Raw genomic sequence first — 13,886 nt, 5'->3', positions numbered from 1 at the left:
AGAGAACAAGTTGTGTTTAGAATGAATTAGCTTTCCCATTTGATGCTGAACAGAATATTATTTGCTTCTATGTAGGGTTTTGCATGCCACTGTGAAGGAGGTAGGAATTAGGCAAATATGTAGAGGTACTGTATGCAAGTAAGAGAGTTTGCGTATTTTAATGAGCGGATGGTAGTCCGTTTCAGGGAGCGTGTGGTCAGTACACAAATGTGTTATAGAACAGAATGGTTTGACGCAGAAGAGGAAAGTGTTACCATGTTAAAAGCTGCCTAAGAGTGTGTGTGTCTGCAGCAGAGGTCCATCACAGGAGCTAGTCAGTGCATTGGAGGACGTTTGGGAAGTACAATGAAAGTGTACTGTGTGTGTGTGTGCGCGCACATGTGCTGCAGTGAGATGCACACAGTGTTTTTCTGCTTGCGTAACACACTGTTCCCTGGGGTGTTTTAAAGGAAACCACACATCCATCACAGGGTCTAGGACACAGTACACTTAAAGGTGGTCCATAAAATGTATGAACACAAAAAGACACTGACAGACTAATGTAGGAACATGTTCAATTCCTGAATGGAGTGCAACCCTGTTATTTTGTATGATATTATTATTAGTGTACGCATACATGCAGACAATACGAGATGAAAGCAGAGACAAAGCAGTCTGATCAGCGCAGATCTTTTTTTTTTTTTAATAGAAAGGAATCTCATTTAACACCCTATAGGCCCAAATCTCCACTGCTGCAATGGCCGAAGAGGGTGACGTACCCCCGGTACCCCATCCCGACCCACCAACCTCCTTTCGACAGATATGCTTCAGATGTCAAGGGTCAAGCCTAAAGAAGCTTACAGGATCTAAAAAGTATGCTGTAGGTCAAGTTACCTTTTACAAGCTACTTAAAACTTAGCCACAAATGTGTCCTATCCCAATACAGCAAATAATACAATGATCATTTAGTCTAGAAGTTATTATGACCTATGATTAAGTAGAAATAGAGAAAGAACTTGATGGAAGTCCAGGGCTTTTCTCACTGCCGAACCAAACCAAGCTGTACTGGTTAAAATAGCAGAGCCGGCGCAGCTTGGTTCAGGTTGGCACAATAGACCTTTACCCGGGTAGTAGAGTCAAACTGAACAGGAGACAAAAAAAATGACCTGCGGACATTCACTTAGAAGTGAAAAACCAGCCGAGAGGCAATTTCAAATCAGAAAAGCCCAAACAATATTGTTTGAGTAGAAGAAGAAAACCAATGCTTTACAGTGACTTTAGGAGAGTGCATTTGAGTGCTCAGTACATTCGCTTCGACAATCAATCACACCATACTTGACATCTTAACATCGAAACAGAGGATTGTGGGATAGAGTCCCTCATGGACGCTCCAACAGCTCGACATACCTTTTACAAAACGTAATCACCACTTTCTTTGGACCGAACAACAAAACATAAAACAGGCAACAACAAAAGTGAACACAAGACAGACAGCATTCAAAATATGCATATCCAAGAAGATAACACAATGGGGGGAAAAAAACAGAATATAGATTTCAACATGCCAACTTGTTTAGGGCATTACAGATACTCTTCATTTTTTTTTTTTACAATAAAAATATTTGGACATCTCTCCAATCTTTTTTTTCTTCTCAGAATCAGCAAGGTCACCAAGAAAAGTGTAGAGAAGAAAAGGACAAAGCAACATGACACCACACTGCACCAGACCATGCGAACAACTTCCTGCAACTTTCCCTAGGACTGGACTCACCGTAAGTCATGCAAATGGAGGGAGACACTCAGCTTGGAAAAAAACATTAGCAGTGGCTACATTACCCAGAATTGCTACTTCTGGTACAGTCTCATTTATGGCAAAATATATATTTTTTTACTTTAATGGGCATTACAAAATAGGGGAATGATAGCAATGGACTGATCTCATTTTGTTCCATAGCCCCTTCAAGCTTTCCTAATGGAAAAACAGCAAAAACAAAATCGATTTGGCAGTAGCCTACTACTACGTAAAGCTAATCAACTGGAGAGAGAACGACACACCAAACAGACATACAGAAAGACAGAAAGACAGTGCAGAGAGCTGAGCGGCAGCCAATCACAGTGATGCTGAGTGGAGAGCCAATCAAAACGACAGCAGAACAGAAACACTACTGAAACATCAACAGCGGTCATCAACGTCCTCTGCGGTAGCAGGTTGTCTCGCAAACTCAAGACTCACACACAACTCTTATCCAAAATATACTGCGAACACATTTGTCAACACCTGCTGCTACCCCCCTGCCTCCTTATCCCCAGTCATGTCCTGTCACTAGTCCAGGTGTGATTGACAGCCAGTGACCACACCTATCGAGGAGGAAGCTGAGACGACTGATATCACCGGCAGGGGGGGGGGGTGACTACAGCAGAGTACAGTCAGTGGTCCTTGGCTGGTTAAAAGGAGGTTGTCTCTTCAGTCCCGTGACTTACTGCTGTACTGACTGACTGGGGGGTGTTCTAGCTAGAGTCTGGGGGTCATCATGGTTCTACAGAGAGGTGGAGGGGAGCTTCTTGACACGTCGCTGGGCCAGGAACGAAGACTCGATGGGCTTCAGCTCCGGCGTGGGCTGGGAGCTCTTCAAGGCAGAGTAGGTGGCTGCCATCGCCCCCTGTCAGAAGAGAAGAGGTAGTGCAATGTCAAGATATCAGTTTGGAGGACAAACAGTTCCAGTTGCAGTCACACAGGATCTGGCACCTCTTTAAGACCGTTGTATTCCGGAACCTCTTTGACCGGATCCGGTACATCTTGTGGCATGAAAGAATTTAGGTGCACTATGCAGAAATCACTCTGCCATTTCCTGCTTTCTAAAATTCTAATCGTGTAGCAAGTACAGCGTAGGAAAATCATTTTGCCATCTAAACCGATGTGAAATATATTTTTCAGAAACCAAAATATTGTATTTTTAGCTGTTTGAAGCTGGTGTTCAAAACTGAAAATAAAGACAAAAATAACTACATTTAAGATTGGGAATCATAGACATAGCCCACATAGAATATATCTACTGCTTCTTGCCTCAAGCACTGCACTCGCTTGAAATGAGAATGACAGATCTATAACTCACATTTGTGTGTGAACTTGGTCAGGTCTCCCAAAAAGCTACATACTGCAGCTTTAACTTGAAAGAGAAGGCAATTTGAATAAAAGCAATCAGAGTTTATTAAGACGCCTCCTTGTTAATTATCCTGCCCAAATGTCATGGGAAAACATATTTCCAGCCCGCGCCTGATATTCTGAGAAATGATTACGGTTGGGCCAGGCCAGGGATAAAGTTTGTGCAACATTGAAGTCTAGTGACCAATGCGTGGCCGTTGGTTTTGTGAGAGAGAAACACGCCTGTATATCTCTCATAGAACTAGAATGAAATTACATTTCTATGATCACTCTATGCTCTGATAGACATTGCTAGAAATAAATAGCTGTGGATTGTAAAATGTAGACCAATCACAAGGCATAGCCTACAGTCGGTAACACGCTGCAAATAGGCTATCAATCAACTGATTGTTGAGTTGTAGTTGTCTGAAAAGCTGCCAAAACAGGCCTTTCGCAATATTTTGAATACAATTGTGGGAAAAGCACAGGTTGGAAAGCAAATGGCTCCTGCTGAAAATTAGACGAATGTCTGTAGGCTCCCAACAGATTTGATATATTCCCAAATGCAGTTGAAGTCGGAAGTTTACATAAACCTTAGCCAAATACATTAAACTCAGTGTAACAGTTCCTGACATTTAATATTAGTAACAATTCCCTGTCTTAGGTCAGGTAGGATCACCACTTTATTTTATGTCAGAATAATAGTAGAGAGAATGATTTCAGCTTTCATTTCTTTCATTACATTCCCTGTGGGTCAGAAGTGTACATACACTCAATTAGTATTTGGTAGCATTGCCTTTAAATTGTTTAACTTGGGTCAAATGTTTCAGGTAGCCTCCCACAAGCTTCCCACAATAAGTTGGGTGAATTTTTGCCCATTCCTCCTGACAGAACTGGTGTAACTGAGTCAGGTTTGTAGGCCTCCTTGCTCGCACACGCGTTTTCAGTTCTGACCACACATTTTCTATAGGATTGAGGGTAGGGCTTTGTGATGGCCACTCCAATACCTTGACATGGTTTTCCTTAAGCCATTTTGCCACAACTTTGGAAGTATGCTTGGGGGTCATTGTCCATTTGGAAGACCCATTTGTGACTTTGAGCTTTAACTTCCTGACTGAGGTCTTGAGATGTTGCTTCAATATAGCCACAATTTTCCTACCTCATGATGCTATCTATTTTGTGAAGTGCACCAGTGCCTCCTACAGCAAAGTACCCCCACAACATGATGCTGCCACCCCCGTGCTTCACGGTTGGGATGGTGTTCTTCGGCTTGCAAGCCTCCCCCTTTTTCCTCCAAACATAACGATGGTCATTATGGCCAAATGGTTCTATTTTTGTTTCATCAGACCAGAGGACATTTCTCCAAAAAGTATGAGTCTGCCTTTTTTATGGTGGTTTTGGAGCAGTGGCTTCTTCCTTGCTGAGTGGCCTTTCAGGTTATGTCGATATAGGACTCGTTTTACTGTGGTTATAGATACTTTTGTACCTGCTTCCTCCAAGCATCTTCACAAGGTTTACCTTTGCTGTTGATCTGGGATTGATTTGCACTTTTTGCACCGACGTACATTAATCTCTAGGAGACAGAACGCATCTCCTTCCTGAGCGGTATGACGGCTGTGTGGTCCCATTGTGTTTATACTTGTGTACTATTGTTTGTACAGATGAACGTGGTACCTTCAGGCATTTGGAAATTGCTCCCAAGGATGAACCAGAATTGGAGGTTATTTTCTGAGGTCTTGGCTGATTTCTTTTAATTTTCCCATGATGTCAAGCAAAGAGACACTGAGTTTGAAGGTAGGCCTTGAAATACATCCACAGGTACACCTCCAATTGACTCAAATTATGTCAATTAGCCTATCATAAGCTTCTAAAGCCATGACATCGTTTTCTGGAATTTTCCAAGCTGTTTAAAGGCACTGTCAACTTAGTGTATGTAAACTTCTGACCCACAGGAATTGTGATACAGTGAGTTATAAGTGAAATAATCTGCCTGTAAACAATTGTTGGAAAAATTGCCTGTCATGCACACAGTAGATGTCCTAACCGACTTGCAAAAACTATAGTTTGTTAAACAAGAAATTTGTGGAGTGGTTGAAAAACGAGTTTTAATGACTCCAACCTAAGTGTATAAATATCTAAAGATCCCAAATTAATCAGAATATCAGTGTGCAATACACTGTAGTAGAGAATGTTTTTCTCTGTAAACTTCCGACTTCAACTGTAGCCCTATTGAGCGAACAGCATCACTGGTGAGTGACACTGGAACTTGATTAGGACTATAATTTCCTCCTCATATTGTACAATATTTAGCCTCCGCTAGTTGTTGCATTCAAGACGAGGCTGTTTTGTATTTCTCTGTCAGTGTCAAAGTAGCCTGTCATTTCGATAATTTGTGTGGTATTCAAAAATATTTCACTAAAGTCTCCAGTTAGGTAAAATCACATGAAATGTTTTTATAAAAGGCTACAATATATTTTTTTTACCCATGTGTGCAAATTCTGTAAGTACCTCTATTCTACTCAATGTCACCACGCAAATGCCATGATGAGCAATGCTGTATCATAACGTTTCTTCATTTTCTCGTGTGTTCCGGTACCTCAGAGCTCCCCCAGGTCACGCCCACTTTTTGTTCAGTCACCTCCCGATTTCCAAATAAAGCGCTGCAGGCACCACAAAGTTAGGCCACACTACGGCCTAGGGTGGTCTAACGGACTAAACCGCTGCCTCCGGATGACATATACCGCTGCAGCACGGGTTCGAATCCGGCCCACTGCCACTTCAGCACACTCTCTATCCATCTTCCCCATTGTCTCTCCTCGATCCAATGAAGCATAAAATTCCCCAAAATATACCTTGGAAAATAAGACGTTTGGTCACATTGCTTTATTCTGGAATGTACTTTTCGGGACTGTAATGGCATTGTCAGCTGTGTCCAATAGAAATGTACCATGTAAACAAGAACAGAGTTGACTCCCAACCCTGGATTTCCCAGTGCGCACAGCATAGTGTACATTATAGTATCAATCCAGTACCTTGACCAGCTTGGCGTCCTGGTGCTGCAGCTGGCTGTTGGGCAGCTTGTCCCTCTGAACAATCCAGGGGTGCTTGAGGACCTGCATGGCCGTCAGCCGCTGGTGGGGGTCCACGTGGAGCATCTTAGACACCAGGTCCTATGGAGAAAGAACACACACAGCAGGAAGGAAGATATTAATGGTTTGATGTTTTTGTTGTTGTACTTTCACCCCCTTTTCGTGATGTCCAATTGGTAGTTAGTCTTGTTCCACCGCTGCAAATCCCCTACGTACTCGGGAGAGGCGAATTTTGTGAGCCATGCGTCCTCCGAAACACGACCATGCCAAGCCGCACTGCTTCTTGAAACGCTGCCCGCTATTCCGGAAGCCAGCCGCACCAATGTGTTGGAGAAAACACCATCCAGCTTGCACAAGGAAAGGAAAACCCAGAAGGCCAAACGCTCCCCTAACCAGGACGACGCTGGGCCAATTGTGCAACGCCGTATGGGTCTCCCGGTCATGGCCAGCTGTGACACAGCCTGGGATCAAACCTGGGTCAGAAGTGACACCTCAGCAGTGCCTTAGACTGCTGCGCCACTCAGGAGGCCAGTTTGATGAGTTTTTGTCATATTATATACTGTACACCTCTATCCTTGAAATCCAAACTAAACAACTATTGTTTCACTTCAAGTTTCCCAGCAAGTCCTAGTCAGTCGTACTGTACCTTGGCTGCGTCCGACACGCCGTCCCAGTTGCCTCCGGTCAGGGTGAAGTGACCGCTTCCTATCCTGCTCAGGATCTCATCTGGAGTGTCCTCGGGCCCATTGGCAAACGGAGTGAAGCTGAAGGGGGAGGGAGGGAGCACATGGGACAAGTCAAATGGGAGAGTGCGTACGAACGCGAGTGACAAAATGACATCTTGTTGGATCTAGATGCCCTACGGAGTGGAATATAGTGCACAGATGTGTGAGCGGGATGTGGTGTGTGTGTGTGTGTTCCTCACCCAGCCAGCGTGGTGTACAGCAAGACACCCAGACTCCAAACATCACAGCCCTCATCGTAGCCCTGACGCTTCAACACCTGGAACACACAGGACAGAGCAATGCGTCACAATATTGGCTATCGCGCATCACCGTGGTCCAGCTATACGCCCAAAGGATATACTCCCTAGAATTTGCCAAGGACGCTACTCTTGAGCATTACAAAACATTAAGAACACCTGCTCTTTCCGTGACAGACTGACCAGGTGAAAGACGTGATCCCTTATTAATGTCACCTCAAATCGGCATAGATGAAGGGGAGGAGACAGGTTGAAGGATGGGTTTTAAGCCGTGAGACAATTGAGGCATGGATTGTGTATGTGTTGCCATTCAGAGGGTGAACGGGCAAGACAAAAAAGATGGCCTTTGAACAGGGTATGGTAGTAGATGCCAGACATGGGCTGTTGCGGTGACTGTATTAGCGCCACTGCCGGCAGTCATGAGTCACGACCGTTGAGTCAAGGTAATCTCCTCTTATGCACTCTGGACATGTGTTAGTATGACCAAACTAGCTAATGATCATCAGGTCGCTAATTTCGCCGGTACTCAGGGCTCTGTTGTCCCTCTAAGCACTCTGGCATCAATGCAAATGCAATCGAACATCACTGAAATCATAAAAACAGTATGTGCTTTTAAAAAAACCTCAACTCACTGTGATTGATCAATTTGAAGAAATAAATTGGAGACAGATTGAAACAGAGGAAAAAATGGTCTTTAAAACAACATTCACAACAACCAACATAACAAAATGGACAGTGCTTTCTAAGGTGATGATTAATTCAAAACACCCACATGAATATTAGAGATTATGCATAGGCCCGGTGCTCGACTTGGACTGAAATAGGTGCAGGTACTAATTTTTGGATGGAGGAGCTCCACAATACTTTTGAGCTAATATTCTATAAGCAGTATAAAACTCATCTCTGGTGAGCGCCTGCCCAAGTCAAGCACCGCAGAGGCCTATATACATCTAATCAACTGGCCACCCAGACTATTTGCATTGCCTCCCTCAACTATGCTGCTGCTACTCTGTTATCTATGCATAGTCACTTTAATCATTCTACCGACATGTACATATTACCTCAATTACATCGACACCGGTGCGCCTGCACATTGTACGGGTACCCCCTGTATATAGCCCCACTATTGTTATTTACTGTATCTGTTATTCTTAACACTTATTTAAATAAAAAAAAAAGTATTTTCTTAAAACTGCATTGTTGGTTAAGGGCTTGGACGTAAGCATTTCACTAAGGTCTACACCTGTTGTACTCGCCGCATGTGACAAATACAATGACATTTCATTTGATTTGAGACCAGGTCCGCAAAAAAAAAAAAAAAAAAAAACTGAATTAAAATAATGATTGTACCATTATACAATACATAGCCTACCTTATATTACACAGGGCAAAAATTTAAATATATACTGATTTAAGATATCTTTGATACATAATTGGTCTATCCTAAATTAAACAAATTCAGAGATAGCCTACAATTATAATGAATTACAATGAATTTATTTTCAGAATGAATAGGCTGACACATTACCTTTAGCTACAGAATAGCTCATCACTTTGCGTTCTCATCTCCCCCTTCATTCCTTTCTCCAGTGCGTAGAGAGAGAGGCTGTCAGTTTAATGAAATAGGTTCTGTTGTGAAAACATGTTACTATAGATGTACCCAAACAGATTTCACTTAGTTTCCCATGGAAGGCTTTCCACTTGGAACATTGCTGCAGGGACCTGCTTCCATTCAGCCACAAGAGCATTACTGAGGTCGGGCACTGGTGTTGGCCGATTGGGGCTGGCTCACAGTTGGCGTTCCAATTCATCCCAAAGGTGTTCCATGGGGTTGAGCTCTGTGCAGGCCAGTCAAGTTCTTCCACACCGATCACGACAAACCATTTCTGTATGGACCTCGCTTTGTGCACGGGGGCATTGTCATGCTGAAACAGGAAAGGGCCTTCCTCAAACTGTTGCCTCCTCAAACCGTCTAGAATGTCATTGTATGCTGTAACGTTGATTTCCCTTTACTGGAACTAAGAGGCCTAGCCCAAACTATGAAAATCAGACCATTGTTCCTCCTCCACCAAACTTTACAGTTGGCACTATGCATTGAGGCAGGTAGTTTTCTCATGGCATCCGTCAAACCCAGATTCGTCCATCAGACTGCCAGATGGTGAAAACGCATTTCCACTGCTCCAGAGTCCAATGGCAGTTAACGTTGTGTTATGCTAATGAGCTTGCGGGATAATTACACTCCTGGATACAGGTTTTTTTCGTAGCTAAACGTGAACGGCAGGGAAGCCATAGAAAAAGGAATCTGGTTGATATCCCTTTAAATGGAGGATAGGCATGCATAGGAACAGAGAGGTTTCAAAATAAGAGGCACTTCCTGATTGGATTTTCCTCAGGTTTTCGCCTGCAATATCAGTTCTGTTATACTCACAGATTTTTTTTTTTTTACAGTTTTGGAAACTTTAGTGTTTTCTATCCTAATCTGACAATTATATGCATATATTCTAGTTTCTGGGGCTGAGAAATAGGCAGTTTCAAATGGGTGCGTTTTTTTAAGCCAAAAACGAAAATACTGCCCCCTACACACAAAAGGTTCATATAAAATCATATAATATAAAATAATGGCATAACTTGTCTGCTAAATTAACAAGCCTGATAACATATTTGGCCAAGTCCTAAGCTCTTCGAATAAAATACATTTTCTTAATAATATTTCTTTCGACCTGCCTAAAAGTAATAATGGAATTATTGTGATTGTTCAATTGATTTATTATACTTTAAAAAAAATCTAGATGTTCGAAAGGCGTGCATCAGCGGCTTGTATGCAGAGGCCTGGAGACTCTAAAGGTGTTTATGGTAAATTACCGTGAGACCGGCAGACTTTTGCATGACAATAACCGGCTGACAAAATGCCGTGACCGCCACAGCCAGGCTTTTTTACACAACAGTTTCCTGTGTATATCAAGCCTGGTCCACTGCCCAAAGGACATCCAGCCAAATCGACAACTGTGGGAAGCATTGGAGTTAACAAGGCCAGTATCCATGCCCCGGCGAATTGTGGCTGTTCTGAGGGAAAAAGGGGGTGCAACTCAATTTTAGGAAGGTGTTCCTAATGTGTGGTATTCTCAGTGTATATACAGGTATTGATCATAATCGTCATCACACACACAGTCCCGGGCCTTACCTCCGGGGCTACGAAGTTAGCAGTATAGCAGGGGGTCATGAGCAGGCCGTTGTCAGCTCTCAGCTGCTTGGCGAAACCAAAGTCACAGATCCTGATGGACTCTGGGTTCCCCAACTCATCTACATACAGGATGTTACTAGGCTTCAGGTCCCTGTGAACCACCTGGAGAGAAGGGAGGTGGATAAATGAGGAACGGAGGGGGAGGAGAGGTAGAGGTGAAGCGGGAGAAGGAGAGAGGGGATTGAAAGACAACTTGGCAAGGGTCAAATGTTAACACAAAAATAAACCTTCAACTGTTACTTCGACACTTGACTTCCAATGGACTTTTTGGAGATACGATGTTGATTGTACATTATTTGCCCAGTAGTTGCCTTGAGTGTTAATACTGTGACATACATCTTTTTTGAAAGTAAGACTATTAGAACATAGGAAAAAGGATAAAGGAATATCTAGACACTCTTGTTAAGACAAAGTTAATTCAGGTCCATATTCAGCAGTGTGTTACAGTGTGTGCGTAGAGAGTCGTCTCACCCCCTGTGCGTGGAGGTATTCTACAGTCTTGGTGATGGTGTGGAGCACGGAGCTGGCCTCACGCTCGGAGAAGAACTTCTGTTTCAGGATCCGGTCCAGCAGCTCCCCGCCTCGCATCAGCTCTGTCACCAGATACACCTGCTTCCCATTGTCATACACCTGACGGAAGGAAAGAACACATGAAGGATGATGCAGTCTGTGCAGGTGTGTGTGCGCACGTGTTCTCACATCTTTCAGGGTGATGATTGTGTGTGTGTGTGTATGTGTGTGTTGTGTGCGTGCTCACATCCTTCAGGGTGATGATTGTGTGTGTGTTTCAGTGTACGTGCTCACATCCTTCAGGGTGATGATGTTGGGGTGCTGGCCGTATCGCAGCAGGATCTCGATCTCCTCGGAGGGGTCTGTCATGGTCTTGTCAATCACCTGGTAGTGCACAATAATACCACAGATGCCATTATAAATAACCCATTAGGAAACCGTTATGATTGAGTTGGAGCGAGACAAGAGCTAGGAAAGGATTAGAACAGCACTCTCCAAAAGACAGATCTGAATAACTTACTCAACATAAATTGTTCAAATGTATCTTTCAGAGAGTTATGTCCAATTGCTGTATTAGCAATGATTAAGCACCCCACAAGATGGACGAATAAAACTTGGGGGATTGGGGAGAGTGACTTGCTTGATATTTCAGGATATACACCCAGAGAGAGGGAGGCTACAGCGTATGTTTTGGTACCATGGCGGGGTACTCTGTGTTGGTGGCTTTGGGGACGCAGGTCTTGCAGACAGAGAAGTGTGTGTGTGTGTCTGTGTCTGTTCTGACCTTGGCGGCGTACTCTGTGTTGGTGGCTTTGTGGACGCAGCGCTTGCAGACAGAGAAGGAGCCCATGCCGATGTCTTCCTTCAGCACGTAGCCATCGCTGAACAACAGGTTCTTCCCATGGAGTTGCTGCAGCAAGCAGAAACCATAGGGAAATGAGTGCTACTGTATAGAGTTACAGCATCACACACAGTTTATTTTTTCATATTTTAGTTCACCTTTATTTAACCAGGTAGGCTAGTTGAGAACAAGTTCTCACTTACAACTGCGGCCTGACCAAGATAAAGCAAAGCAGTGCGACACAAACAACAACAGAGTTACACATGGAGTAAAACAAACATACAGTCAATAATACAGGAGAAAAAGTCTATATACAGTGTGTGCAAAGGAGGTAGGATAAGGGAGGTAAGGCAATAAATAGGCCATACAGGTGAAATAATTACAATATAGCAATTAAACATTGGAGTGATATGTGCAGAAGATGAGTGTGCAAGTAGAGATACTTGGATGCAAAGGAGCAAAATAAATAAAATAAATAACAGTATGGGGATGAGGTAGATGGATGGGCTATTTACAGATGAGCTATGTACAGGTGCAGTGCTCTGACAGCTGGTGCTTAAAGCTAGTGAGGGAGATATGAGTCTCCAGCTTCAGTGATTTTTGCAGTTCGTTCCAGTCATTGGCAGCAGAGAACTGGAAGGAAAGGTGGCCAAATTAGGAATTGGCTTTGGGGTGTCCAGTGAAATATACCTGTGGGAGCGCGTGCTACGGGTGGGTGCTGTTATGGTGACCAGCGAGCTGAGATAAGGCGTGGCTTTACCAAGCAAAGACTTATAGATGACCTGGAGCCAGTAGGTTTGGCGAAAAATATGAAGCGAGGGCCAGCCAACGAGAGCATACAGGTCGCAGTGGTGGGTAGTATATGGGGCTTTGGTGACAAAACGGATGGCACTGTGATAGACTGCATCCAATTTGCTGAGTAGAGTGTTGGAGGCCATTTTATAAATGACATCACCGAAGTCAAGGATTGGTAGGACAGTCAGTTTTACGAGGGTATGATTGGCAGCATGAGTGAAGGATGCTTTGTTGCGAAATAGGAAGCTGATTCTAGATTTAATTTTGGATTGGAGATGCTTAATGTGAGTCTGGAAGGAGAGCTTACAGTCTAACCAGACACCTAGGTATTTGTAGTTGTCCACATATTCTAAGTCAGAACCGTCCAGAGTAGTGAGATGCTGGACGGGCGGGCAGGTGGGCATCGATTGGTTTAAGAGCATGCATTTAAGTGCAGTTGGAGGCCATGGAAGGAGAGTTGTATGACATTGAACCTCGTCTGGAGGTTAGTTAACACAGTGTCCAAAAGAAGGGCCAGAAGTATACAGAATGGTGTCATCTGCGTAGAGGTGGATCAGAGAATCACCAGCAGCAAGAGCGACACCATTGAAATATACAGAGAAAAGAGTCGGCCCGTGGATTGAACTCTGTGGCACCCCCATAGAGACTGCCAGAGGTCCAGACAACAGGCCCTCCGATTTGACACACTGAACTCTATCTGAGAAGTAGTTGGTGAACCAGTCGAGACAGTCATTTGAGAAACCAAGGCTGTTGAGTGTGCCGATAAGAATGTGGTGATGGACAGAGTCGAAAGCCTTGGCCAGGTCGATGAATACATATAGGTCTGTAGCAGTTTGGGTCTAGAGTGTCACCCCCTTTGAAGAGGGGGATGACCGCGGCAGCTTTCCAATCTTTGGGGATCTCAGACAATACGAAAGAGGTTGAACAGGCTAGTAATAGGGGTTGCAACAATTTTGGAGGATAATTTTAGGAAGAGAGGGTCCAGATTGTCTAGCCCTGCTGATTTGTAGGGGTCCAGATTTTGTAGCTCTTTCAGAACATCAGCCATCTGGATTTGGGTGAAGGAGAAATGTGGGAGGCTTGGGCAAGTTGCTGTAGGGGGCGCAGGGCTGTTGACCGGGATAGGGGTAGCCAGGTGGAAAGCATGGCCAGCCGTAGAATAATGCTTATTGAAATTCTCATTTATTGCGGATTTATCGGTGGTGACAGTGTTTCCTCCTAGCCTCAGTGCAGTGGGCAGCTGGGAGGGGGTACTCTTATTCTCCATGGACTTTAGTGTCCCAGACATTTTTGGAGCTAGTGCTACA

General features: G+C 43.9%; 1 protein-coding gene across 4 annotated transcripts in view; it reads right to left on the bottom strand.

Moving 5' to 3' along the window:
• Positions 1–658: 658 nt before the first annotated feature.
• The window catches only part of rps6ka1 (ribosomal protein S6 kinase a, polypeptide 1), a 113,704-nt gene continuing 100,476 nt past the window's right edge, over positions 659–13,886 (bottom strand). For all 4 annotated transcript variants that reach the window (XM_029674977.2, XM_029674978.2, XM_029674976.2 and 1 more), the window contains 8 exons: positions 11,728–11,853; positions 11,238–11,327; positions 10,905–11,063; positions 10,374–10,535; positions 7,136–7,212; positions 6,857–6,974; positions 6,154–6,291; positions 659–2,639 (listed from right to left, as the gene is read on the bottom strand). In XM_029674977.2, the coding sequence (XP_029530837.1) occupies positions 2,517–2,639; positions 6,154–6,291; positions 6,857–6,974; positions 7,136–7,212; positions 10,374–10,535; positions 10,905–11,063; positions 11,238–11,327; positions 11,728–11,853 (993 nt within the window). In that variant the 3' untranslated portion in view covers positions 659–2,516. The remainder of the gene's footprint in view (positions 2,640–6,153; positions 6,292–6,856; positions 6,975–7,135; positions 7,213–10,373; positions 10,536–10,904; positions 11,064–11,237; positions 11,328–11,727; positions 11,854–13,886) is intronic.

Source organism: Oncorhynchus nerka, linkage group LG12 (genome assembly GCF_034236695.1).
Source record: "Oncorhynchus nerka isolate Pitt River linkage group LG12, Oner_Uvic_2.0, whole genome shotgun sequence".
Lineage (NCBI taxonomy): Eukaryota > Metazoa > Chordata > Actinopteri > Salmoniformes > Salmonidae > Oncorhynchus > Oncorhynchus nerka.
This window is presented reverse-complemented; position numbering and strand designations above follow the sequence as displayed.